The sequence below is a fragment of the Drosophila hydei genome, unplaced genomic scaffold (assembly GCF_003285905.1).
Source record: "Drosophila hydei strain 15085-1641.00,03,60 unplaced genomic scaffold, DhydRS2 tig00008119-arrow-pilon, whole genome shotgun sequence".
NCBI classification, from domain to species: domain Eukaryota; kingdom Metazoa; phylum Arthropoda; class Insecta; order Diptera; family Drosophilidae; genus Drosophila; species Drosophila hydei.
The window spans coordinates 2510669-2536743 of record NW_022045830.1 but is presented as its reverse complement, the minus strand read 5'-3'; the positions used below and the strand labels follow the sequence as shown (position 1 = coordinate 2536743).

Genomic DNA, 26075 nt, shown 5'->3' with positions numbered 1-26075 from the left:
ATACTAGATACTAGATACTAGATACTAGATACTAGATACTAGATACTAGATACTAGATACTAGATACTAGATACTAGATACTAGATACTAGATACTAGATACTAGATACTAGATACTAGATACTAGATACTAGATACTAGATACTAGATACTAGATACTAGATACTAGATACTAGATACTAGATACTAGATACTAGATACTAGATACTAGATACTAGATACTAGATACTAGATACTAGATACTAGATACTAGATACTAGATACTAGATACTAGATACTAGATACTAGATACTAGATACTAGATACTAGATACTAGATACTAGATACTAGATACTAGATACTAGATACTAGATACTAGATACTAGATACTAGATACTAGATACTAGATACTAGATACTAGATACTAGATACTAGATACTAGATACTAGATACTAGATACTAGATACTAGATACTAGATACTAGATACTAGATACTAGATACTAGATACTAGATACTAGATACTAGATACTAGATACTAGATACTAGATACTAGATACTAGATACTAGATACTAGATACTAGATACTAGATACTAGATACTAGATACTAGATACTAGATACTAGATACTAGATACTAGATACTAGATACTAGATACTAGATACTAGATACTAGATACTAGATACTAGATACTAGATACTAGATACTAGATACTAGATACTAGATACTAGATACTAGATACTAGATACTAGATACTAGATACTAGATACTAGATACTAGATACTAGATACTAGATACTAGATACTAGATACTAGATACTAGATACTAGATACTAGATACTAGATACTAGATACTAGATACTAGATACTAGATACTAGATACTAGATACTAGATACTAGATACTAGATACTAGATACTAGATGATTAGATAGAATAGATACTAGATACTAGATACTAGATACTAGATACTAGATACTAGATACTAGATACTAGATACTAGATACTAGATACTAGATACTAGATACTAGATACTAGATACTAGATACTAGATACTAGATACTAGATACTAGATACTAGATACTAGATACTAGATACTAGATACTAGTACTAGTACTAGATACTAGATACTAGATACTAGATACTAGATACTAGATACTAGATACTAGATACTAGATACTAGATACTAGATACTAGATACTAGATACTAGATACTAGATACTAGATACTAGATACTAGATACTAGATACTAGATACTAGTACTAGATACTAGATACTAGATACTAGATACTAGATACTAGATACTAGATACTAGATACTAGATACTAGATACTAGATACTAGATACTAGATACTAGATACTAGATACTAGATACTAGATACTAGATACTAGATACTAGATACTAGAAAGTTCAACTGTCTCATAGAACTACTCCTTGTTAGAGTATTTCAATTTCGTCTAGCCTAAGTTTTCTTATCATTTTTTATACCCTGTTTTTTTCAGTTATTTTTATTAGCGCTGCTAAACGTTCAACGCCTGTGCGCTGTTGCATGTCGCCCTCTGTTGTTGTTATCTGTGCTGTTGCTGCTGCTACACTAGTTGTTGTTGTTGTTGTTGCTATATACATGTGTATAAACTAAACAAGCGCACAATTAGAGCGCTCAAAGTCGCGTAACACTCGCAAAATGCCGGCAACTTGGTCGCGCCGCCGAGTGCCAAACGAACAGTTGTAGATTTATTGTTGTTGTTGGTGTTTTATAGAATTTTTTGCATTTGCAATTAGGTTGCTTTTTGTGTGTTCGCTCAGAATATTGTGAATGTGTCGCATGCTGTGCCATGAGCCGTTCGCTTTCCATTTCAATGAGCGCACAACGTGGCGCATACGTAATGCGCTGGCATTTGACGTCCCAGCCACGATCTAGCTCAATGTTTTCTATTCTTTTTTTTGCAGTTTTGCTGCCTTTACTAGTTTAATTTTATTTTTTTTTTTTTGTGTCTGCTTTTTTGCACCGCCAGCTCTTGCACAATCTAGTTGGCTTTGCACCTGCAGCCGGGCTTCGCTTCGATCCGCTGATCGATTTTAATGATCGTCGCGCAGTTCGTGCAACTGAAGTGTCGCAATTCATTTGCTGATCGACCAGGGGCTCAGTCTGCGGGCCCGAACCAGTCTGCTGGTCGCACTGAGTCAACAGTTTCTCATAGCAGGTCCGTTATAGTCATGCGCCACGCTTCATTAAGCAGTTTAATGCTTGATCAGCGCATTTTGTCCCAGCTTTGAGTTACGCTAATGTCGACAACAACAGCAAAAAAAACAACTTTATAATAAGCCATTATTATTCGCTAGTAATCAGCATTTTTCTTCTGCCAGACACCAATTTGCGCACCTCCCCTCTCTCTCTCTCTCTCTCTCTGTGTGTCTCTTAAATACGCGAAAGTCACCAAAATCACGTTGCACTCAAGTAAATGAAGCTCAACAAATGCCAGTGACAAATCATCAGGCCAAATCCCCAAAGAAAATGTAATAAAAGTCCAAATTTTACACAAAACTTTGCACAGCTGCAGTTGTAAATACAATGATCGACTAGCATATACTCTAGAATTTTTATTTCTTAAGAGATATACCAGTTATATAATATTGAATGTATTCCAAATATTTGTATTCATTTAACTTGTTAAACTTTAACTTGTTAAGAGCTGAAAGCGTGAATAACTATTTGACTTAGAAGTTGAAGCTAACTGCTCTATTTTTGTAAGATAGCTGAGCATATATAAGCTTTAGATAAGTTTTATCTATAGATTTCTTTAACTAAACGACAATTTTGAAATCAGACCAGGTAGCAAAAGGTCTTTTCTTTTATTGTTAATCATATTTGGCACCATTTTTACCGCTTTACATCTTTATAACAGTCTCTGAACACAAAGTTATGATCCTACAACAGAATAACATTAAATCAAATGCATGTTATTTTAAGTTATAGCAGCAGCTATGACTGGCAATTACAAGGTATATAAATAACATACTTCTACAAGGCAGCTACAGCCAATAAGTAGAGGATAGCTAACATTCAAACCCTGGAAAACTTAAAGCTCTAGCTCTATCCAACAGTCTATATGCAATGCATTACTTCTGCAACAGCTATGCTCGACAATCATCTCAGTCATTCAGTTGACTCCCACTCAAGCAGGGTATACAGAAAAGAAATGCATTGCTTAATAGCTGAGAAAACATGGCTACTTAAAAAGTAAAAGCGGATGAGCACAAGCAGCGCAGCTAGATAAAACTCCAAGTGGAATTGAGTGGGCATCTGAAGTTGCTGCCACTTGCTGTGGCAGTCATTTGTCATGCGATCTGGGGACTGGGACACGAACACGGACACCCACTTCAGTTGGTAGCGGCGCCAGCGAGAATTGCCGGCAATTTGCCTAACAAATTGGCCAACAGCAGCAGCTGGTTGACTAGATGCTTTAGCTCTGTTGGCCATTTAGCCATTTAGCTATTTAGCAATCTGCAGCACATTTCTGTCAGAGCTGATTGCAACATGCGATGCATGCAGCATTATCAACGCGCAGCGAAAACTATGCCAAAGCTGATAAGCGACAATAACACATTTCAAAAATATCAACACTCGCCCACAAATCTGGGGCAATCGGATGCCAAGGGGCCATCGCTAGATGTATCAGCCGCTTTTCAAATCAAATAACAGCAACTGCCACACACACACACACACACACACACACACAACTTAATAATGAAAAGCGACGAGCGACATTTCCCCCCTCACACAAAATGCTTCCGACATTTAACCAAGCGACACGCCCTGCCCCCAGCTTTATGTGTGCCCATTGGAGCGCTGCAAGCCGCGTCAACGGGTCGAAGGGCAAACTAACCGCAACAGTTACAATTTGTTGAAAGCCAGAGGGCGGCGGGTAGAGGGCAACGAGCGGCATTTGTAACTGCAGCAAATCGATCAAACTTGCGGCCCTGCAATTGCAGCAATGATTTGTCATGGCAGCAGCCCCAAAGCAACGCACAATAGACTATATATATATATATATATATATATATGAGGGAGAGTGAGGGAGCACATTATTTGCTATAAGAGGAAGAGTTGTGTGTGGCTGTCAATATTCATAAGCCCAAATCCCATTTGGTGCTGTGCAAACCAGACGAGACGAATTTCATTCGTTTGCATATTGAAATATCCCAATGTGAAATGTGAAAATGAAAATCTCTGCAAATGGGAAAGTCGCAGCCAGCCAGCCAGCCAGCCACATGCTGTGTGTGTGTCATATGTGCTCAAGGGTCCATTGTGTGTGTGCGTGCGTGTATGCTGGGCGCCCAAAACCCGTTGTTAGCTGTGTTGCAAACGGCACCCAAATCTCAGTTACATCAAACGAGTTTGGTTTTCGCTCGCTTAAAGCCCAACGAAAAAAAAATAAATGCTTTCGACCTGGTCGATAGAGCTGCATTTTATGGGCGTCGTGCAACACTACATAATTGTACACATTTTTTGTTGACCCAATTTCATGGCGACAACACAACCAGCATGCCACGCCCTCAATTTAGAGACACGACCGCCGTGCGTGGCTAAGGTGCGTTTCTTATTGATTTTGTCGCAGCTGCGAAGTCAACTCAAAGTTTGTGGCCTCAGCAAACAGGCAGAACAAAGTTGTCAATACCCTGTAGATAAATGCTGACAAAGAGTTGCTTAAGCCAGTTTGACTAGAGGCTAGATTATTAAAATATTATATGTTGGCTTTTAGCTATTCAACTCAGAAGCTTCTTTGGCCTTTTGTCCTTAGAACTTGGTAAGCTTAAGAGATATAAAGATCAAATTTTGATGCTTAGCTAATCTTTAAATATTATATACAAATATAATATATATCATAAGCAACTCAAAATGCTCAACTTTCGATTAGATACCTTTGTTATGTTGGGGCAAAGTTACCAACTGTTGTTCAATAACTTTCAAATGACTTCAAGAAATGGCCAAGTTTGAAAGTTGCCAATTACAAGCGGCTACTGCGTATGCCTGAATGTGTGTGTGTGTGTATATTTGTGTGTGTGTGTGTTTTGTTGTCCGAACAGATTCAATTAAACTTTGGCTTCACGCTTTCGATCAAGCATACGACGTGTTGGCCCGCTGCAGCTGCAGTGAAAGTCCCATTCAAGCGGCCAAGCAGCAGCAATAAGTAATCCAGCTGCGAAATGTTGCAAGGAGGCCAGTTGCGGTGCAGTGTCAAGTGCAATGGCAATTGCGGCCACTGAACCGTTAACAAGACGATGCCTTTCAATTTCCATTGACCAAGCGATTGATTTTCAGCCAACTCGCCCCGCTGCGCCTCAGCCTCAAAGGTTAACCCCCAAGTTCAACGGCATTTGGCGGCAACCTGAGATGCTGACAGTACCGAGGACGAATAGGGGCTCATGCGCCGCTCTATGAATTATAAATGACCATACTTGCAATTAAACCGAACATCCGTCTTAAATTGAAATCGACACCTGTGGGCCAGCTGCTGCTGCTGCTGCTGCTGCTGCCTCGCCTGAGTTTGCCTGCCTGGCTGGCTGCTGGCTGGTTGTCTGCTACTCGGCGCATTAATCTGGCACAAGCACGAGCTGCCAGAACAATAGATGCAGCCGCGACTGCAACGAGCTGAACGGATGGTGCTTGCTGCGGACTGTTGCCGCTTTGTTGCACTCGCAGCAACAAGAAAAATAACGAAAACACGTACAAATTCTGTACCCAAGAATGCCTGACGAGCAGATACTGTCTACTCCAGCTTGATATACAAGGCTGATCTAGTATATTTTTTATTTTAGCAAAACTTAAAGTCTAGTGTGCATAAAGCAATCTACAGTCAATTTTTACTGATTAACTATGGCAGCTGAAAGGAAGTCTATATATATTTTATGCAGTAGAAGAGAAAATATGAAAACTTCAATCTTTAATCTTATAATCCTTGAAGTATTCGAGAAAAGTTAAGTGTAAAATTGCTGTGAGCAGATATAAGAATTAATAGCTGAGAAAGCTTGATAAGCAAACTAGAAATTAATAGAAATACAGCTGAATAATTTGACGTCTTCAGTTATTAGAGTATATTAAAATGACAGGAGAAAATCTTTTCTGTCAAATCTTTTCTGTCCAGCTGCCTAAGAAAAATAAAGAATAAGAGCAGAAAGTAGCTATGCTGACAGATTCAAGCTGGAACCTTCAGGTTTCAGCTTCATATAACATAAATTCGCATGCCACAAATATACCCTCTTAAGAACTTTCAAACTACTTAGGGTATAACAAGTAGAAGACACGCATTCAACTGCATTCGCCTCACGCTTGGCCAGCGCTGCGTGATGAAGTGGCCGTGTCTCTTGTTTGCTTGTTCTTTAGATCCATATAAATTGCATTTACAACATGTATAAAATTGGCACATTTTACTCTCGTTTCAACAAGTTGCAAGTGGCAAGTAGCGCGACTAGCGAATGGGAGCAACACCATGGCCCAGGGGCAGGAAATGCAGGTTAAACTGATAGGAAAAATCGATAAGAATTAGCAAAAGGAAGCTGTAAATGGGTTCTCTTGATCTGGTTGAATCTCTTTAACTAGAGACTTTCTGCTGCTTTAAATAAAACTTGAGCTAAGAATCACAACTTCCAGCTCTTATTAGTTTCTTTAGTCATGCCAATGACTGTATTCTTCAACTAAATCGCATATTAACCCAATTGAGTTGACTATTTGGGCCAACATAAACATGGGCTTACACCTGACCGCTCTAGCTCAATTTCGGCTTCAATCGTCACATCTACAAACTGAACTCTGAAGCGTTTGTCTTAGAGAAAGATACAAAGTCAATGTTTACACAACTAGATGCCACTCGAATGGGCGCCTGGTAAGCTCCAAGGGCCGCGTCTTAGTGTTGATTTCCGCTCCGTTCAACTGTTATTTTTATGACTACTTCGAAGACATTCCCACAGGGCTTAGTTTTTGGCCTCGTCACATGGAAAACAAACAAAGGCAACGGCCGCGCAGGTTTTGAATAATTTATGATCAAAGAAGTTGCTTCATTTCTGTTTGGGCTCCGATCTACAACATTGTCCACTTTGCGTTTTATTTGGAAATGCTAATTGGAAAAACGAAACTGAGCCGTTGCCTCCTATAACGAATGTCAAAAGAAAGTTAATTAGCCCGGCTATCTAGGGGGTGGGTTGGTGTCTCAAGCAGGCAACTGCATTGCAGGGCTCAAGGGATCGTCTCTTAATTGTTAACAGGTGGTGGAAGCAATGCTCGACTGCCTACCGAGCGGGCAAACGTCGAAACAAATGCAAATGCCAACTGTTGGTCTGTCTGTCTGTCTCTCTGTAATTGTGTGAATAACAGACAACAATTTGTGGGCACGCAAACAAATCTTGACAGCAACTCAGAAACGTCTGCTCGGCCCGACGAGATCTTCCGTGAAATGAATTCATTTCATAAAGCTGGGAAACGAACTTAAGAAATTAGCATAGTTTTTGCTTAATAGACACCACTGTGCTAATGTTACAAAGCCCACTTCCTGTTGCTCTTCGACGCTGCAGTTCATTAACTGCCAGCGAACACTGTACTGAAAGTGAATTTCATTTCTTTTTGGTTGCTCGCGCAATTTGAAGTTCAACGAGCGCGCTCTATAAAAAACCCCCAGCCATAGACAGGGAGTCCGAGTGTAATGCATCTCTGGCATACTAAGAAACCAGTTGAATAGTTGAATAATAACCAAGTCAGCCATATCTCTGACTGGGTCTTCGCGGTTTTCTTGCTTTCTTTATTTTATTTTATTTTTTTTTTTGCAGGGAAATTGCAAATTACCGGCACATAACCCCCGAGGTCTGAATGTTCAAAGGGCCCTCTTCTGCCGCCCGCTGAGAGCATTAATTTAAATTTTTAAATTACTTTCACTGCCTACTAACTGGCTGAAATGGCAAGCTGCAGGCGCCATTGTTGTTCACAATTATGAAAGGCTAATTTATGCAAAACTGCAGCCGACGACACTTTGAAATGAGCCAAGATTTAACTGAAAGTTACCTCCACTATTATCGCATTTCCTTTAGACTAATTGGCTAGATCGGTGCGCTTATTAAGATTGTTTTGAACGGGTAATAGGTAAGAGTTAGATAATAGGCAAATGGCAGCTTCTGCTAGCCCATTTGAGACTTCAAATATTGACTCATCAATTTTTTTAGCATCACTCGAAAACTATAATAGTTAGAGTGCAAAATGTTGGTTTGTCCTTAGCAAATTTAATTTAGACTTGAAAATAAATGATTTTGAAATTTAGTGAAATAAATGATTTTGATTGCTCACAGCGCATGAAACTCAAAAGAGCAAAATTTAAAGGCAAAAAGTTCAGACTAAGACTAAGTTTTATAAGTGTAAAGTTGGGTAGTCAAGGATATAATATGATATACAAATATTCCTTTAATTTCCTAATATAAATAAATTGTCTAACAAAAAAAAAATTTTTTAAGCACTTGAAAATAATTGAAAAATATATTTAAAAAAAAAAGATTTTCAATCAATTAAATTTAATGTCCGGTTTCATTTCGTCTGCTAGTATACTCTTTATAAAAAAAGACCAACAAAACTCATTCAAAGAGTTACAAATTTGAGAAAAGCGTTGAATTAGCAACAATTACAGTTGAAGCTGTGCAACAATTTGATGAACTATGCGTTCATTTGGAGGGTCGCCGACTCAATAAAAAGCCGAAGCCGTGCCACGTAATTAAATGTGAAGACTGTGCCATTATGGCCTCTGCTCCCAATGCGCTGCGGCCCACAATAAAGCGGAAAAAAGTATATAAAAAAACTATAAGTTGAGGCTCAGGAAAAAAAAAGAAGTGAAGTCGAAACGCTTTTCGCAAGCAAACGTGCTGTCATTAAATTTAATAAGCACTTTTTAGGCCAAGCTTGGATTTTTGAGCCCGCCTGTATGAAAAAGCACTAGACAACAAAAACGACAAACGAAGCGTTTTCAAAATGAAATGGTCTGGCAAAATATGAAAACAAAATCGAAAAAAAAAAAAGAAAAGAAAACCAAAAAATAAAAAATAAACTAGAAAACAAACAGAGAAACAAAAACGACGAAACGAAGAATTAAAAGAAACTATAAATGACATTTTGCGCTTTGCTCAGTTTCAGCGTGGTGTTCTTTCCGGGTTTTTCTATAGGGTTTTTCTTCGAAAAGTAAATGAACTTTAAGCACCATGTCTAACGGCCCATTTGGGGCTACCAGACAGCATACAGTAGACAGCCGACAGCCGACAGCGTCGCCCAGGTGGCTTATTTAAGTTGACAGCGGTTACGCAATGCCATAGAACGGTCTTACCTCAATTACGTTTGGCCAACACAAAAGCCCGTTAAAGGACAAATTGAGTTATTAACTAAGCCGAGCTGTAAGCAAATCGCTTTAAAGACGCTGGCGTGAAAAACTAAATGCGTTTTTAAACGCGGTCCAGTTGGATAAAGAGGCAGAAAAAAAAAACAAATAACGCGCGCGCGCACACACAACTGGAGCAAAAGTTGACGGAAGCATTCATTAGGGACCACACTGTAGATGATGATGACGATACGGCCGATGATGATGGTGATGCTGCTGCTGATGATGGCTTTTTGTGTGTGCACCTAGAGCTGGAGCCAGAGCTCTCTTATTGCGATTGCATTTCAATGCAGCTGCTAGTCAAAATGTCATTCGTTACAGTAAAAAATAATTATTAGAAAAATGCGCAAAGCTATATATAACATGAAAGTAATGTCAACTAAAGCGACTTAATAGTACGCTGCATTAAAAAAATATATAAACAAATAAATATAAAAATATATTATAAAAACTGGCCTTGCCTGTTGAGCAAAATGAAGTGAAGTGTCTCGCTGCTCAGTAAAAAATTAAATATATACTTGAATGCATAATTCGAAGCTCTCAGCGCAATAAGCTTACAAAACTGCGTCAACAAATGGCATAAAAATTAAGTGAAACTGAGCTCATTTCACTTCAAACTTTATATACGCCGAGTATTATCTAATCACATGTGGAGCTATGATAAACGTGACCCAAGTTTAGTTTGCAAAAATATCAATCATAAAAATCAGTCTACCTTGAAAATGCAGAGTAGTGGAGAGTGGCTTATCACATTTCCTACAACTTTCTACTGTCAATTGCGGCACATATAATGTACTCACTTCAAGCATATATATATATATGTATATTTATAATATCGCATTTCAGTGCAGAATTTTTTCAGTGTTCGCAATTCAGTGCACATGAGCGCACACTCCAACTGCAGCGCGTCTGCTGTAAATGCAATTGCAACTGCAACTGCAACTTCAGCCACAAAATCCAGAACCAGAACCAGCAGCGACTACAACTGCGGCACTCCCTCTTCCACTTCATGCCTGCTCTATATATATAGTGCACTTTATAGCTTTATCCAAACTCTAGCCCTGGCCCGCTCCAGCGCTCTCAACTGCCAACTCAATTATAAAAATGGCAAAACGCATAAAACACATTAAGAAGCAGAAGCAGACTGCAAAAATAAGAGAAATGTGCACGTGGAAAAGGTTTTGTGTTGCATTTTTCCTTTTATCGTTTTGTGCAATTTTAGTTTTTCCTCAGCGTTCTCTACATTCCTTTCGCATTTTGACTTTCGAGCGTTGTGCCGTTATGAAAGCACCGGCAGCAGCCAAAAGAAAATACAATAAATTATGAAAAACTTTTGTGCGCCGCCAGCATAAAAGTGCACTGAAAAAATGAGTTCGTAACTCAGGGATCCAATAAGCGGGCCGAATTTAAATGTTACTTGTTGAGGTCGAATTTATGAGAAGCGCAAAGAGAGGCACCAAAGCAAATAGAGATTGTCAGGCAAGCTCTAAGATTACAGCTATCACTCGCAGTTGCAGAAATGCATTTAATTTCGGCTTTTTGAGAGGCGCCAAGGGAGGCGCCAAAGCGGGAAAAGATCTCGCAAAGATAAATTTATATCAGTTTGCAATTTAGTCAAAGCATTTCATTTAAGTCGATGAAAGACACTCAAGCGATAAGTAAATTAATAGCAGCTGTTACTATGTCAACATTTTTGCTAGTCATATTCATGAGAAGCGCAAAGAGGGGCAAGTAAAACGAGAACAGCTGTCGTTAATGATCATATTTTTTATTTCAAATTTCAAATGATGTAAGCTTACCAGGAACAGGTAGTTCCTGGCACAAGTGCATTACCAAACAAATGGCTAACCAACCACCAATTTGTTCGGCGGAACAAAGAGAAAGGGAGAGAGAGAGAGAGTGCGAAAGAATGGTGTAGAAAGAGAGCACAATCAATTCGAACTGATCGACGCCGACAGCTGCCCGATGAGGCCAACAACATGAGCAAGCAGTTCGAGGCACGCAGCGTGGGCACCCAACGGCGACGACTGAATGAAGCAGCACCTGCCCAGTGCAGAAACATACAAATACAACAGCAACTGAAAAGAAACAATTTCAATAGCAGAGCAATTGAAGAGTTCAAGAGCGTGGGCCGAGAGACCGCTGGAAGTTTGCGTGATGCCGGAAATGCAATTGTCGCATGCGACACGCCCACCAAAAAACGAAACAAAAAACAATTGCCATGGCAACCAATGCTTGTGTGTGTGTGGCTTAATTATATAAAAATCAATTTAACATAGTATGAGTAACATTTTATCATTGAGCCGCGCGACACTTCAACGAAATGGAAATTCGAGCTCGCTCGCACATTGTTTACAATTTGTTGTTGGCTTGTGCCAAGCGCTGTGCGACAAGCAACTGCATTTGGTGGCACTTAAATGGGCATGCCACGGGTCGCCAAGATCACCGAAGCAGCTGTCAGTCGTGCGCTGTGGCCAAACATGTCTAACGGCTGTTTCTCCGCAGAATGAGAAACCAAAAAAGTATCTGATGGATGCATGTGCGCCTGTTGGTTCTTATGGATTTAGATAGTTCTCAGCGCTGGCTGCTGCTGTGGGGCACACACATGTTGTTGCTGTTGTTGGCAGGTAAATATTAATAAAACTACTCAAGCGCACACACACACACTCACACACACTTGGATGGAATTTGGTGAAAATTGCAACATGAAAAACTTGAAAAACCGGCAATGGCAATAGTGCATGAAAACGGCCCAACTGGCAAAACTGGCTAAGCAAAAAATAAACAAAAACAAACACATTAACAATTCACACATTTGCGGCAACATAATTTCAGTTAGCGAGCGACGCGGCGCGAGGTTCGCTTGCGGCAAATTCAAAATTGCAATTGGCAAAAAAAATATGCCTCAGAGTGTGTGAAAAGCATGAGAATGCGAGATACACAAATGTGGCATATGAATACGTGCCTAGCTGTGTGTGAGTGAGTGTGTTTTGCCAACAATTGTGCGCAATTACAACAAGCCCAAAAGCCAGTTGCAACAATGTGTGGCAGCATTCATAACTCAAAATGCGCGAATAGCAGTTGCAAACTGCAAAGAAAGAATTGCAATCATGCGGTTTTTGTCTGCGACCCAACAGATAATATATGTTTATGACTATTTGCCAGGGCAGTTGAAAGAATTTCAAAAGACTCAAAGGCAAATCCATTAGACGCAAACTGCGGCAACTTAGCAATTTAATGCTAGACGGCATAATAGAGCAGTTGGAGTGGACGCTTTGTCCTCTCTTTTTGCCAGGATGAGTGGCTGTAGATAACTAAAAGATAAATCTTAACTAGCAATTAAGATAATAAAAGAGCTGGGGAGAGAAAACGCGGAATAGTTTGAGAGATATTGCTGATTTGTATATAAAAGAGAGAGAGAGAGAGAGAGAGAGAAAGAGAGGGAGGGAGAGAGGGAGAGAGGGAGAGCGAAAGACGAAGAGAGGGAGAGAGGATGGGAGTGAGAGATAGAGTGGTAGAGAGCGAGAATCTATCTAGATAACTCTTTCTGAGCTCTACTTAGAAAACTAAAGTTAAACTATCAATAATTATCGATATCTATCGATATATATTATCAAATCGACTTAATACAATGTCAATACTTATCGATCAATGTTAAATACTAAAAGTAGTATCAAGTAGTTACTGATAGATATTTATCGATATCAAGCAGCCATTGATAGATATTTATCGGTTTACATTATGTAACAGGAACCTAAGCCTATCCTACAGATGACAAGACAAAAGTGAACATCTTTCGAAACATGTCACCAGCAATATTTGTCAAGTTACTGCACCCCACATCTTGCACCCACTTTCAGCAAGTTGTTGCTTAACACCTTGCTATAAGTGTCCTTTGTGGCATCTGTCGACACTTGAAAAAAAAAGTTCTAGCTAAAATCAACTAGTTGTAGGCGCTGGGTCAGAGTTGTCAATGTTTGTTGGCCGTAACATTCAGCGTAGTTCAGCACCGTAAAGTCTACAAAAATTCCGAAAAAAAAGAAAATAAAACTTAAGCAACGTATCGAAATTTTTGAACAAAATTCCAGTAAGTAGCGCCAAAGAAGTCAACATGAACAGCAACAACAGCCCTAAAAGCAGCAATTAGTATATGATAATTACTGTTACTATTATTACTATAATCGCTCTATATAGCCAGTGACATGTCTGAACTGCAAGCATCGCTACTGCTCAAGCGGCAACTCGCTGAGTTGCATCGCAATCCCGTCGAAGGCTTCTCCGCCGGGCTGATTAACGATGAGGACATCTTCAAGTGGGAGGTGGTCATCATCGGTCCGCCGGACACGCTGTATGAGGGCGGATGCTTCAAGGCTCATCTAGTCTTTCCCAAAGAGTACCCGCTGCGGCCGCCACGCATGAAATTCGTCACCGAGATCTGGCATCCGAATATTGAGAAGAACGGCGATGTCTGCATCTCCATACTGCACGAGCCGGGCGACGATAAATGGGGCTACGAGAAGGCCGAGGAGCGCTGGCTGCCCGTCCACACTGTGGAGACCATATTGCTGTCTGTCATCTCCATGCTAACGGATCCCAATGACGAGTCAGCGGCAAATGTGGACGCAGCCAAGGAATGGCGCGAAGATCATCCAGAATTCAAGCGCAAAGTAGCGCGTTGCGTGCGCCGCAGCCAGGAGGAGGTCTAGTGGGAGGAGTTGCCCGCCGCACACCTAAAGCAAGCCCTATTCGCACACAAGCACAGACACACCGACAGGCAGACAGACAAACACCAAAACACTCAAACGGTCAACATTCAAGCATGCGAATAAACTAAGCGACTGCTTGCAAAAAATCTCGCAACTGAAGTTCAATTTGCACAGCTGCCTCGAGCGAAAGTGTCATAAATACTATTATTTCTGTATTTTTGTTGGCTTTAATTGGCTAAGCAGTAGCAGCAGCACCAGCAGCTGGTAGCGCGCTGCCTTAATTAAGTTTCTCACATGATTAGCCGGCTAATTCTATGCCGACGCCCGTCAGCTTTAATTGGACATCTTCGCGCACTTGGTCAAGTCTCCCAAGTCTGGGTCAATCTTAAGCCGTGTGCTTAATACGCAGCGACAGCTGACAGTTGCCAGTTGAGCTCTTGTTGATCTGTGCTAACATTTTGCCTTGGCTGTAAGCAGCTTTTATTGACTTCTACTTCACATGCCCAAAGCCACAGCAACGAGCAGCAGCAATAAATATGCCGCTCACCTGGACGGGCTGGGCACATGGCAGCCAAGCAACTCTTAACGAGACACGAATTATTTTTAATAATGCCGAATATTTAATACTCTTAGCGGCAATATTTGGCTGTAGCTGCCTATAGTATATAGGCTTTTACTTATATATAAACAAGTATATGTATGCTAGTAAAAAAAACTCTTAGCATAAGTAAAGCTGTTATATATAATGGTCATCAGTTAGTAGGATAATGCATTGCCTATGCATGATCAGTCGAAAAATTGTTTAACTTATTTAAAAGTTCTTTCAAATCAAGGAAGTGTTTCAGACTAGTAGAAAATATTTCAGCGAAGTCTGGAAAGGCGCATAGCCTAAGAACATAGTGATATTTCCAAAGAGTTAACAGCTTCTAAGCTTATTATAATTTTAATATATAGAGAGAGTTATATAGAGCTGAATTATATATATGCATATACACATATATATCTATCGAATAACTGAATTATTAAAAGAAGGAATATTTTTAAGTAATGAAAACTAAATTTATATTTATTCCAAAATAGCAATAGATTCCTTGAGAACATAGGTTAATTGGTTACAAACTACAGCTCTATAATATAGTATTCAGATACACATATATATACAAATATATACAATTTTTTTCTATATATTCATAAGCTTAGTAAAACTGACAAGCTTTTATTTTCCTATGAATAGCTTCAAGTACTAAAATTTGAAAATAAAAAAATTTAATTTGCGCCGATAGTTCAGATGCCTAGCTATATAATATTGTAGCGAATGCTATTCTAATTATAGAATATTCATTAATTTGTACTCAAGCAAACTTTTATATATATTTTTTTCTATACAAAAAGAGCTAAAACGAACGTTAAATATGGCAATATGAACTTAAGTGTTATAATAGATGTTGAGTATATATTTCGACAGAAAAACAGTTATTCCGTATATGACAAAAGGCATGTTAAAATATCAATACTCTGCCCTGCCACAGTTAGTGTATGGAAAGCATTTTTTAGCAGCTAACTGAAGTTTGTTGTTTGTTGTTGCTGACCAGCGATTGTTGTTGGCATTGTTGTTGCTGCTGTTGTTGTTGTTTAGCAACAAGTTTTGCATTTTGATTTTGCATTGTTTGGTTCCGGCCATAATCCGGTCATGCCTGCCACATTGTTGAACAATGACTCAAAAAGCGCTTAATGAACATTTTTAGCTAAAGTTTTTATTATTTTTTTTATTTTTATATTTATTTTTATTTTGTTCTCTTTGCTGGGAGTGGCTTGCGCCCCGAAAAAAATCACGATTGTCTGGCATATATACACAAATAGAAATATTAAAACATTCCGAAATGAATATGAATCAGCGCAAACTGTGTTAATAAGGCCAAGCCAGTCTCTTGGCCAAACAAAAAAAACAGCATAAATATTGACAGGTCGAAAAAGAGATAAAACAAGAATTCGATGAAGAATCAGCCTAAAATCTTGGCCAACAAAATATGTAAGCAATAAAAAACGAAAACGAAAAGCTTAAGAAAACAGCACAGAAAACCTGCTTGGGATGGATGAAAAAAAGATGCCACAAAAGATGAAGAAGAAGAAGTCAAGTCGATGCTCCACCAATGTGGTTGAAGCTGCGACTGCGGCTGAGGTTCTTCATCAGCAGCAAAACTCACTCAGCGAGTAGAAATTGAATTGATGTTGTTGTTTTTGTTGTTGTTGGCCCAGACTAAAAACCGGCTTCAGCCTTGTCTTGCCTTGCCTTGTCTTGTCTGTGGCTAGCATACGCACAAAGCATAAGGCCTGGATACCTGGAGCCAAGCTGAGCCGCACCGAGGTGGGGCAAGCGCAGAGCTGATGATCATAAAGTTTATAAATAGCATTTCAATATAATGCAGTGAAATCTGTTTTCCACTACTGTTAATGGGAAAGCGAACAGGTCGGGGTCAGTCTGCGCGTGTACAGGTAGCTAGATAGCCAGCTAGCTAGCTGGTTCAGGCTCAGGTCAGGCTACATTAGTCAACGATCGAGGGTGGAAAAACACACTGTATTTCTGTGGAAAAGGGCGCCGCCTGTGCGACGTACACTTACCTACAAAAACGAGTACGAGTCCAATAGACAAGAGCTGTGCTCTGTTGTGCGTAGCTCTGTGTGTGTGCGTGCGTCGCATACGCTTAAAGTAAATTCCAATATGCGCTGGGAGCTGGCGTTGTATCTTACAGATACATTGGCTCAGATACTGGTTTTGATTTCGTATAGAGCTAGAGTGGGGCGAGCGAGATGGCAACTGCTGCGGGCTGCGTGCTGCGGTGAAAACGCGACAGTGAAAATGTCGCTATTGGTCGTTGCTCCTTTGCCTCGGATGAGTAATCCAAGCTAAAGGGTATCCGTTGGTCGGCTTTCGATATTTCTATATTCTTTTTGCACTCTACACTTTTTGTGGTAGTCGGAATCTCGCACTTGGTCGAACTTTGTTTATCTGTTTCTCTAAGTACAGAGCGCGTAGTTTGTACTTGTTAACAACATTTACACGCTGCTTGATTTTCGGTTGGACAAATGCACGAAAAAAGAACAACAATAATAATATCGAAGCCGCGGAAGAAACTACCTGACGCGTACCGCCGCGTCATAAAAACCGAATGCTGCTTCACTTGTTGTTGTTGCCGCTTGTTTGTTTATTTGTGTGTGTGAGTGTGCGTGCGTGTTTGTATTTTTAAAAACGCGCTACGTTTCGTTCGTCTGCGACGCGTCTCACATTCGCTTTAGCCGGGTCTCTCGAGCGCACACGTCCACCTGCGTCGCCGTCTCAAAGTAAACTAAACCCAACTACGTTGAAAACAAGTTTCTGTTAACGCTGTCGCGCTGCCTCAGTCGCCGTCGCCGTCGCCGTCACAGTCGTCGTCGCAGCTGCTGCTGGCGTCGCAACATAACATGCCGAAACGAGATAAATGCAAGCAGACACATGCACTCTCAAACACAGGAGCGAACTTGACTGCCTGCTCTGCGCCCAGATGTCTATGTGATTAGGATTTACAACACATGTTGACTGTATTTCTAGTGAATATTTTTCGGGGTTGGCATATTGTATTTATATAAGTGGTTTATTATAGCTATTGAATGTACTCGAAAATTGCTGCTTTTGCTTTTCAGCTCTCAAACTCCCAGTTTGACATTCAAACCTGCTCCAACTCGAACCGCACCTGAACTGTGCTGTAGCAACATTGTTGCTGGCAACATTTGGCGCTGTTGCTAGAGCTTGTTGTTGCCGGCTTTTTGGCTGCGTTGGTTTTTGTTATTGTTCATCGTTGGTCGTTGGCACCGTTGCACACAGCCACAGCCACACCCACACCTACACCCTCTCCCTGGCAGTCGCAACTCCCCCTTAAAGAGCATCGCAGGGTAGTTTGTATTTACACACACACACACATAACTCTATAACAGATACACTCCACCACTTCGACGTCCGTTTCGTATTTACATTTTACAATATGTACAATGCCTGGCGCTAAATATTTGATGAAGCTGCCAGGCAGTTGCATAGAGCTGCAGATAAAGATACAGACAGCCAAAGAGACAGTTAGATAGACTTTTGGCAAGACTGTGTGTCTGGTTGCTGGCAGCTGCAGCTTTTCCGCTTTTCATTTGCAAATGGCTGCTCCGCTCGGCTCGGCCATATTTGTTCGTTTCTAATTGTTTAGTTTTCCTTTTATGGTCTTATCTTTTATCTCATAACAGTTACTGCCTCATTTGCACTTGAAAATGCTGTCGGTACATTCGTATTTGCACTGACTGTTGATAATGCCAGCCTGTTTATCTTATCTAAGCGAATGTCGTCGTTTTGTCAGTCTTGACAATGTCAACGCCTCTGAACATAACGCTCAACGCATATGCATGAGATGCTGCCGTTGTTGGTGTTGTTGTGGCAGTTGCTGGTGTTCTTGTTGTTGTTGTTGCTGTTGCTGTTGCATATGTCTCTGCATTTCCATTTGCATTTGCATTTTGAACAATTGTCAATTGTGGTAAAGGCCCGGCTAGCAAAATTTGCATGAGTCGAGTGCATGGCAACATTTGCCAAGACGAGCTCACTTTGATGCCCAACGCACGAGCCACGCCCCCAGGCCTCCCACACACAGAGAGCAACTAAAAACTTACTGTACGTCTGGCATTTGTTTATCTTCTTGTTATATGTAATTTGCATAAAACTTGCTTTGCAGCTTCTGCCACAAAATTCGACCTGAGCCGCAGCTGCACTTTGACCCCACTTCACCCTCTGACCCACCCCCCCCATCACCACTCGAGAGTTCCGAAAGTTGCGGACACCACCCGTCATCATAAAAGACATTAAAAATTTGTGCATCTGCTGCAGCTCCGAGTGTGAGAAGAATCGAGAGTGAGAGAGAGGAAGGGCGAGAGCTGCAGTCGTCCTTTAGCGACTGCTGCTGCATATTCATGGTGGCAAGTCGTTGCAGTTGCAAGAACTTTACGAAACTGCGCTTATGGCCATGGAAATGGTTAAGGTAACTGGCCAAGTGAACTTTAATTAAATGTTAATGGCTCAACTTATTCGCCATTCGACTTGCTCGAATCCCTACTTCCGTTCGGAAGTGCAAGATGTGAAAAGTTGAGCACTCGACTTGGTTTTTAAAAATAGTTTGTGTTTGGCAGGCACAGGAAAGGCTTGAACAAACATTGAAGGTGCTATCAATGTTTACTTGAGTTTGCTTTACCAAGTGCTTGAAGCAGAGCGTAACAATCAGGAAATGTGTGAAATAAAAATTCTATATATATAAGAGTTTCCTAAGCTGACTCTGTTCGTTGTAAAGACTAAATATCTCTAGCTGCATCTTCAGTTAGGGTTTTAATAATTTAAAACCATCTCAAATATATCTCTGATAGCTACCTATCCCAAACCAGATATACATATAAGTAACCCTGCTTTGAAGTAGTACTTTTTAGAGCTGCTTCAAATTGAAGAAATTTCTTATCTATCCTAATCCAAAATATCTGAAATTTTTTGTCTACCCAATTTACTGTCTCTCGCCTTTGAGTCTGAAGCCAATTGCAAAGGAAAGCCTTGTAAAGTATATATAAATATGTATTTTTGATCAAGAGGTCCAGCACATCAGTCCGTCCGCTCATCCGTCTGTCCGCTCTTCCGACTGTCCACCTCATCTCTCACATATTAAACTAGACACGAAAGTTTATTGGAATAGAATATTTCAGATTTCAAAATATTTCACAAACGAATCAAAGTTTGTTTTTTTTTTTTTCAAATTATGAAATTTTCTATCCAATTTCCTTTGGTAACCAAAAAAACATAAATTCTGTTAACTTATTTCAACTAATGAATTAAATACATAAAAATAAAATTAAAAAACAATTTTAAGCAATGGACAAAACCAAGCGTAAAGCAAAATATGTTTTGATGGTTTGTGTGGGTTCGTAGATGAGCAAATAAATGTAAAATTTCCGAAATTGATTTGATCTGTAAATGCTGGCTTAGATAACATATGTCGCTCACCGATTGCGGAGGCTGTGCTGCATGCTGCGATCGTTAAGGACGGTCTCCAGGCCGAATGGCATGTGGATAGCGCAGCGATTGAGGCGTGGCATTTGGGCGCCCCGCCCGATGAACGAGCGCTACGAGTGCTTCAGAAAAACAAAATCGAATATCACAACCGCGCGCGGCGTCTGAAACGGGAGGATTTTGAGAAGTTTGATTTTATTGTGGGCATGGATCAGAGTATTATGGCATCTTTAAGGCTGCTGGAGCCACACTATGCCAAGGCCAAGCTGCTGATGTTGGGGGACTTTATGTTTGGCTTAAAACCGAGTGAACGCATTATTGACGATCCATATTACGTAAATTGATACATTTACCAGCACAATATTGTTACTCCATAATTATCCGTTTGCAGGAAATGGGCGAACAACCTTTTCACAAGATTTACGAACAGTGCACTCATGCATGTTCCAATTTTTTAAATCAAGCGCGTAACGACGAAATTTAACATTGAACTCAACTGTGTGGCACCATTGCAGGGTTAACAACAGCTGTTACGACAACAGCTGACGGACAAGTCGTGTGTCAGTGTTGGCTAATGACAGCGGCTGACAAACACACATTCTATAAAATATTTTGTCATAAAATTTGTTTTAGATATGGTCAAGAAGAAAATATTAATGATTTGCTTAGGTAATAAATTATAATCAATAAAAATTGCACAACTTCTTAATCCATTCAACTAAACACAGGCAACATCTGCCGCTCGCCGATAGCCGAAATTGTTATGGCAGAGACCTTGGCCAAGGCCAAGTTGGATTCAGTTGTGGACAGCGCCGCCACCGGCTCGTGGCATGTGGGCAATCGTGCCGACCCACGTGCTTTGAACACACTGAAGAATCATGGCCTGGAGAGCAAACACATTGTGCGTCAAATTAACAAGCAGGATTTCAACGAGTTTGACTATATATTCGGCATGGATGAAGCCAACATGGACGATCTGCGACGTCTGGCTCCAGAGGGTTCCAAGGCTGAGTTGCTTATGCTTGGCGACTTTGGACTTAGCAAAGAGAATCGCATCATTGAGGATCCCTATTATGTGAGTAAACTGTTTCTAAATTACAGCTGACGCTAATTTTAATTACCTACAGCAAAGCGGCTCAGAGGGTTTCGAGACGGCTTATCAACAATGCGTTGTAGCTTGTGAAGCGTTTGTCAAGCAGCGGCTGTTAAAATAATTCTCATTCCAATATCATCGTTTGTTATGTATAAAATGATTAAATTGCAATTGTAATCTGTTTAATTACCGGTTGTTTACGAGTATTTGTATGTAAATACATGTGCTTACGTGCATTCGTGTAGATAAGCGTGTGCATTTGATTATTACATAGTCTGCCAACTCATTCGATTTGCTGGGATGAGATTGATTTTGTTCTTATTCTCTAGGAATTCAGTATTCAGTTTAACACAATGTTGTTCAGTTCACATATATTGTCTAACAAGTTTATCAGCACTTGAAATATTTTGATTTAGCTACAATTTAAGAGATGAAAGTTTTGTTTGTCTGCTTGGGTAAGTGGTAAACTTTTATATTGAGAGTATCTATTGAATATTGTCCCAACAGCCAACACCTGTCGCTCACCTATGGCGGAGGCTGTCTTCAAGCATTTAATACTCAAAAACCATCTGACCAATTGGAAAACAGACAGCGCAGGATTAAGAGATTGGAATGTGGGTTTGCGGGCTCAGGGGCGAGCACAAGAATTGCTGCAGCAACATGGCTTAAAGTCGGAACATATAACTCGTGTGGTAAGAGTAATATTGATTCATAAATATAACCTTCTAATAGCCTTGCTCCATAGATAACCGTCGACGATTTCTACTATTTTGACTTTATTTTCGGCATGGATGAAAGCAACATAACGGAACTGCAACTAATAGCAGAGAAACTGGAGCCGCCGGCGCCATGCCAAATACAGTATCTAGGCAGCTATCTAAATCGCGAGGAAGATAAGATTATCAAGGATCCATACTTCGTAATTACTAAGAATTTGGGCTAATTGAGTTCACTAAATCGTTTTCAATTTGCAGAGCCAAGGCATGGCCAGCTTTCATACGGCGTATCTACAAATTAGGGAGAGCTGTGAGCGGTTCGTGGAACAATATAGGCCAGAAGCCTAAATGGTTATGACTAAAGATAGACTCTGTCTTTGGATATGCTGCTGTCTTCAGCATTTGCTGTCAGCTTAATTGTTTATAACTGAGATTATCTCGCATAAGACACAATGTAAATACTGCTTAAAAAAAAAATTCAATTCATTTCCCATTCGAATGGTCCAACTCCCTAGAGGATCTGGAATAGTCATAAGACAAAATCAAAATTGTTTGTTTTATCTAATTATACTTATATTCCTATTGCTAATAATGAAAATACACCAAGTTGATAATAATACTTAAGTGTACTTGGATGATTATCTTTGGCGAGGCCATCTATAGCTGAACTTTTGCTGCAAATCTAACTAGGCGTGCTATTATAATGTAATAATTGTAGTTTATCCAGCTGCTGTTGCCTCGGTCATCAGTGAATTATGTTTTATAGTGTTAAGTATATTAATAATAGTAATCATTTCGCAATAGTTAAATATACTATTAAATTTTTCGTAGTGTTTCTTGTCTTTAACAGGTTCTTTAAAAAACCTTGCCCTGCAGCACTTTGTCCATGAATAGCGACCAGCTATAGTCGAGCACTTGGTATGCCCGTTGCCGTTCTCTGTCCGTGAGCGTCGAGTAGCGCACAGAGTTGTAAACTAGAGTCTTGAGCACTCGGAGCCCGGCATTGTTGGGCGCCATGCTCATGATCGCGTAGTAGAAGTCGTAGCTTAAGCCTTTGGCATTCCAAAAGCCGGGATCATCATTGCAAATGACCACAGGCACGTCTAGTGCCAAATACTGTGCACCCGGATGATTGCGCATATCCCAGACCAGGTGTAGCACCTGATTCGATATGGGATTCAATTCCACGGCTATGCCTCTCGTCTTGACGGCGTTCATCAGTATGGGATGCTTGACCAGAGCAAAGGCGTGACCAACCCGTGTAGTGTTCAGCAGCAGAGCGTCCAGCAGATTAATATCCGTCGAGGCGCTGTACCAATCTGCAAAAAGCGTTTGCAAGTAAGACTTAGCTCTGGATAGGGAATACACAAATTCAACTAACTCGTTTCGCCTGCGTGTAGAAACAATCGTGTATTGGGCGGCAGTTCCTTTAAGACTGCCAGCTGTTCATAGAGAGGCTTTCCCTTATCCTCCTGCCCCACCAGATCAAAGCCAATCACAAACTGCGGAAAGGTCTCCCTGCAATCAAGAGAACTGATTGAACTTGCCCTTAAGTCTTGAGGGTAGTCATGCCTACTGTAGCATCCGGAATTCCTTTATGTTTTGCCTCAGCTTCTCCGCATCTGCGCCGCGCCACACGGCGTAGATGACCTTGATGCCAATGAAATTGGGATGCAAACGCATAAATTTCTCATTTAGCACCTGCAGCTCTCGCACGGCCTGCTCCTTGGGAAAGGTGCGTCCGCTGGCATCGTAGAGCTACGGACGACACGGAAGATGATCAGAGCAGGCAGCAGCACACCGGAATGCTTACCTCTTTGAGGCTAATGCGCAGCTCCGCATACATCACATTGTCATTGTAGAGCTCCTCGAGCAGCTGCCAGTGGTAGGCACGATATGCGGGCAGGTAGTAGATGGCTTCCGTCAAGGTATCAAACATTCCCTGGAACTTGGTCCAAACGGCAGTTATCGTGGGATATTCGACTGAGCAGGGAAAAAACGAGATGAGAAACTGACTGGGCTGGAAATAGTCTAGCTACTCACGTTCCGGCACGGGCGTATATAAATTGATGAGTCTCTCCAGGTTCTCATCGTACAGCATCGGATCAATGGAGCTCCTCCTCTCATCCGCCACGTACACATATTGCGAAGTGCATTTATGAAGCTTGACGGCGCGTCGAAAGCTCAGGACGCTGTGTCCCTCGGCGTCGGTGCAGCGCAGCATGCCCGGCATATATGACATATTTCGCACCACCCACTTGGAGCTGACCGCTGCGGTGTTATGCAAGTGGAGCACAGCGCCCTTTGGCATCTGCTGCACAAATTTAAAGACGGAACTGCGATCGATCAGAGGCTTAGCCTTAAAGAAATGCATGCCAGCCACGTTCTGATCGGCGTTCCTGAAGCCCTGCGCCAATTCGCCCAGCTTGTACTGCATGAAGAGATCGTCCACTTGAGTCTCCTTCTCGTTCAGACTGGTACGGCCGCCAGTCATCAGCTGCTCCTCGGCATTGAGCACTGCCTGGCGTGCCTTCTCATAGCCTGCAAGTTGAGATTGTACAAGTTTGCGTGATGGTCATCTATAGTTCGCCGAGACTTACTTATCGAAGTCTCCACAGCTGCATGCAGAGGTTTGGCCAGCAATCCTAGCAGCAGCAACAAAAGACGCTTCATTTTCTTCGAACTCCGATTTGTTTTGGCCAAAAGCGTGTTGAGCCGGCTGCACAAATATTGATTGTTGCTTTATTGACACGTTGGGAATTGTGTTATACAGGTCATTAAATTTGAGTTGATTTATTATGGGCCTCCGCGTCCAGGTGTTTGCGCCCGCTCGCTAGCTGCGCTCGCCAAGAACTGTGCGAAACGGCGTCGTCGCTTTATCAGCTTCACAGAAGCAAATTATAAAATAGTTTTACTAAAATTACGTTTGGGCGTAAACTCATTATTCACAATTAATAATGTTTTTCTTCATGTTTTTTGTTTTTGTTTGGATTTCTCTAATTTGGTTCTAGTAGTGAGTATTTCGCGAGTTTTTTGACTGGAGGTTTCGCTGTGCATATTAAGTGAATCAAAAAACTAAAAACAGACGCGCCCTAAGCTATACCCTGCCATTGCCGTTGCAGTGGGGTATATTGAAGCCCATTCAATTCGATGTCTAGCTGTATAGATGTACGAATTGGCGCTTATTTAGACCAGAAACAAGAAGAGCGCATTGGCATATGCCCAACTTGCTGCTTATTGTTAGGCATTTATTAATCAATTTTTGCTTTTGGCTAAATAATTTATGAGCTCTGAGCATAAAGAACGAAATATTGTTCAAAAAATTTAAAAAAAAATAAAAGCAAATTATTTGCTGCAATAAATCACAAATCTAACCTAAAAAAACTTTTTTTAATATTGATTATATAGTATAATCTATACAGAGTTATAAAAAAATCTTCGGGGCTTGGCGCTGGCATACAAAATATTTATATTATAAATTCCACTTTCAGCTACAATTTTTATTTAATTTATCTCAGTTAACTGCAGTTCCCTGTTGCCCTCAGCTCTCTAGGCTTAAGCTCATGTATGGAAACATCTGTGGATCCAGTCTCAGTTGCTTTCCCTATTTACAGGGTATCTTAACATTGCCATATATAGAAAAGCTCTTCGTTAATTGTCCACTGACGTTTACGGACGCGCTTAGCTGGTTTCTAATCGCATACGAAATGAGCTGTTTGTTCCCTCAATAAACCGCGATGCTTTTGCTCAGAATTCGCATTAGGGGCTGGGCGTACGTTTGTTCAACGGTAATTGACGGCATCAATTGTCACCAGCTTACTCCAAAGTAAAACTATAATTTATAAGAAATAATTTGATTGTATCAAAAAAAATAAAAAGGCATTCAAGCAAAGTCATTGCGGTTGACAAGAAGAGTAACAATTACCTGTGAAGTGTAAAAATGTGAAGGTAAAAAAAATGATAAATTAAATGATTATGTAACAGATGAAGAGATTGCATAATAAAATAAGAGTAATATAAGCAACGTATAATACGAATAATATGAAAATATGTATACACGTTCATACAGGTTGTAAAAGAGTATATTAGTTTTCTTTAATGCTCGTTTTGCTGCTGATCTGCTCACG

At 40.6% G+C, this 26075-nt stretch overlaps 6 protein-coding genes across 6 annotated transcripts in view; 4 read left to right on the top strand and 2 right to left on the bottom strand.

The window, feature by feature from the left end:
* LOC111594604 overlaps nt 1-17409 on the bottom strand; it is a 63948-nt gene extending 46539 nt beyond the window's left edge. The window contains exon 1 of the mRNA XM_030224886.1: nt 16704-17409. The gene's annotated coding sequence lies outside the window, so the exon portion shown is untranslated. The remainder of the gene's footprint in view (nt 1-16703) is intronic.
* On the top strand, nt 13338-14219 carry LOC111594606 (ubiquitin-conjugating enzyme E2 G1). Its single transcript, XM_023307981.2, has 2 exons — nt 13338-13465; nt 13573-14219. Exon 2 carries the CDS (start codon nt 13581-13583, stop codon nt 14082-14084), a length of 504 nt encoding a protein of 167 aa, XP_023163749.1. The 5' UTR covers nt 13338-13465; nt 13573-13580; the 3' UTR covers nt 14085-14219.
* A 2546-nt stretch (nt 17410-19955) lies between the features above and the next one.
* On the top strand, nt 19956-20642 carry LOC111594470 (low molecular weight phosphotyrosine protein phosphatase 2-like). Its single transcript, XM_023307770.2, has 3 exons — nt 19956-20050; nt 20116-20474; nt 20531-20642. The coding sequence occupies exons 1-3, from the start codon at nt 20002-20004 to the stop codon at nt 20621-20623; spliced, it is 501 nt and encodes a 166-aa protein (XP_023163538.1). The 5' UTR covers nt 19956-20001; the 3' UTR covers nt 20624-20642.
* A 45-nt stretch (nt 20643-20687) lies between these two features.
* LOC111594471 (low molecular weight phosphotyrosine protein phosphatase 1-like) lies at nt 20688-21419 on the top strand. The gene is made up of 3 exons (XM_023307772.2): nt 20688-20808; nt 20868-21214; nt 21267-21419. The coding sequence occupies exons 1-3, from the start codon at nt 20775-20777 to the stop codon at nt 21351-21353; spliced, it is 468 nt and encodes a 155-aa protein (XP_023163540.1). The 5' UTR covers nt 20688-20774; the 3' UTR covers nt 21354-21419.
* A 150-nt stretch (nt 21420-21569) lies between these two features.
* LOC111594469 (low molecular weight phosphotyrosine protein phosphatase 1) lies at nt 21570-22574 on the top strand. Its single transcript, XM_023307769.2, has 4 exons — nt 21570-21687; nt 21740-21924; nt 21978-22151; nt 22207-22574. The coding sequence occupies exons 1-4, from the start codon at nt 21663-21665 to the stop codon at nt 22294-22296; spliced, it is 474 nt and encodes a 157-aa protein (XP_023163537.2). The 5' UTR covers nt 21570-21662; the 3' UTR covers nt 22297-22574.
* A 69-nt stretch (nt 22575-22643) lies between these two features.
* LOC111594468 (adenosine deaminase 2) lies at nt 22644-24785 on the bottom strand. Its single transcript, XM_023307768.2, has 6 exons — nt 24549-24785; nt 23992-24489; nt 23762-23931; nt 23525-23706; nt 23330-23466; nt 22644-23267 (listed from the first exon to the last, which is right to left on the bottom strand). Exons 1-6 carry the CDS (start codon nt 24619-24621, stop codon nt 22804-22806), a joined length of 1524 nt encoding a protein of 507 aa, XP_023163536.2. The 5' UTR covers nt 24622-24785; the 3' UTR covers nt 22644-22803.
* Nucleotides 24786-26075: the final 1290 nt, after the last annotated feature.

What these genes read in the sequence shown, in the direction of transcription:
- LOC111594471 (XM_023307772.2), top strand. Translation starts at nt 20,775, where the DNA reads ATGGTCAAGAAGAAAATATTAATGATTTGCTTAG. An exon ending in AATATTAATGATTTGCTTAG is followed by an intron (nt 20,809 to 20,867) that starts GTAATAAATTAT and finishes AACTAAACACAG; the next exon opens with GCAACATCTGCCGCTCGCCG. An exon ending in TCATTGAGGATCCCTATTAT is followed by an intron (nt 21,215 to 21,266) that starts GTGAGTAAACTG and finishes AATTACCTACAG; the next exon opens with CAAAGCGGCTCAGAGGGTTT.
- LOC111594469 (XM_023307769.2), top strand. Translation starts at nt 21,663, where the DNA reads ATGAAAGTTTTGTTTGTCTGCTTGG. An exon ending in AGTTTTGTTTGTCTGCTTGG is followed by an intron (nt 21,688 to 21,739) that starts GTAAGTGGTAAA and finishes TTGTCCCAACAG; the next exon opens with CCAACACCTGTCGCTCACCT. An exon ending in TTATCAAGGATCCATACTTC is followed by an intron (nt 22,152 to 22,206) that starts GTAATTACTAAG and finishes TTCAATTTGCAG; the next exon opens with AGCCAAGGCATGGCCAGCTT.
- LOC111594606 (XM_023307981.2), top strand. Translation starts at nt 13,581, where the DNA reads ATGTCTGAACTGCAAGCATCGCTACTGCTCAAGCGGCAACTCGCTGAG.
- LOC111594470 (XM_023307770.2), top strand. Translation starts at nt 20,002, where the DNA reads ATGGACAAAACCAAGCGTAAAGCAAAATATGTTTTGATGGTTTGTGTG. An exon ending in TGTTTTGATGGTTTGTGTGG is followed by an intron (nt 20,051 to 20,115) that starts GTTCGTAGATGA and finishes ATGCTGGCTTAG; the next exon opens with ATAACATATGTCGCTCACCG. An exon ending in TTATTGACGATCCATATTAC is followed by an intron (nt 20,475 to 20,530) that starts GTAAATTGATAC and finishes ATCCGTTTGCAG; the next exon opens with GAAATGGGCGAACAACCTTT.
- LOC111594468 (XM_023307768.2), bottom strand. Translation starts at nt 24,621, where the DNA reads ATGAAGCGTCTTTTGTTGCTGCTGCTAGGATTGCTGGCCAAACCTCTG. An exon ending in ATATACGCCCGTGCCGGAAC is followed by an intron (nt 23,932 to 23,991) that starts GTGAGTAGCTAG and finishes TTCCCTGCTCAG; the next exon opens with TCGAATATCCCACGATAACT. An exon ending in AAGGAATTCCGGATGCTACA is followed by an intron (nt 23,467 to 23,524) that starts GTAGGCATGACT and finishes TCTTGATTGCAG; the next exon opens with GGAGACCTTTCCGCAGTTTG.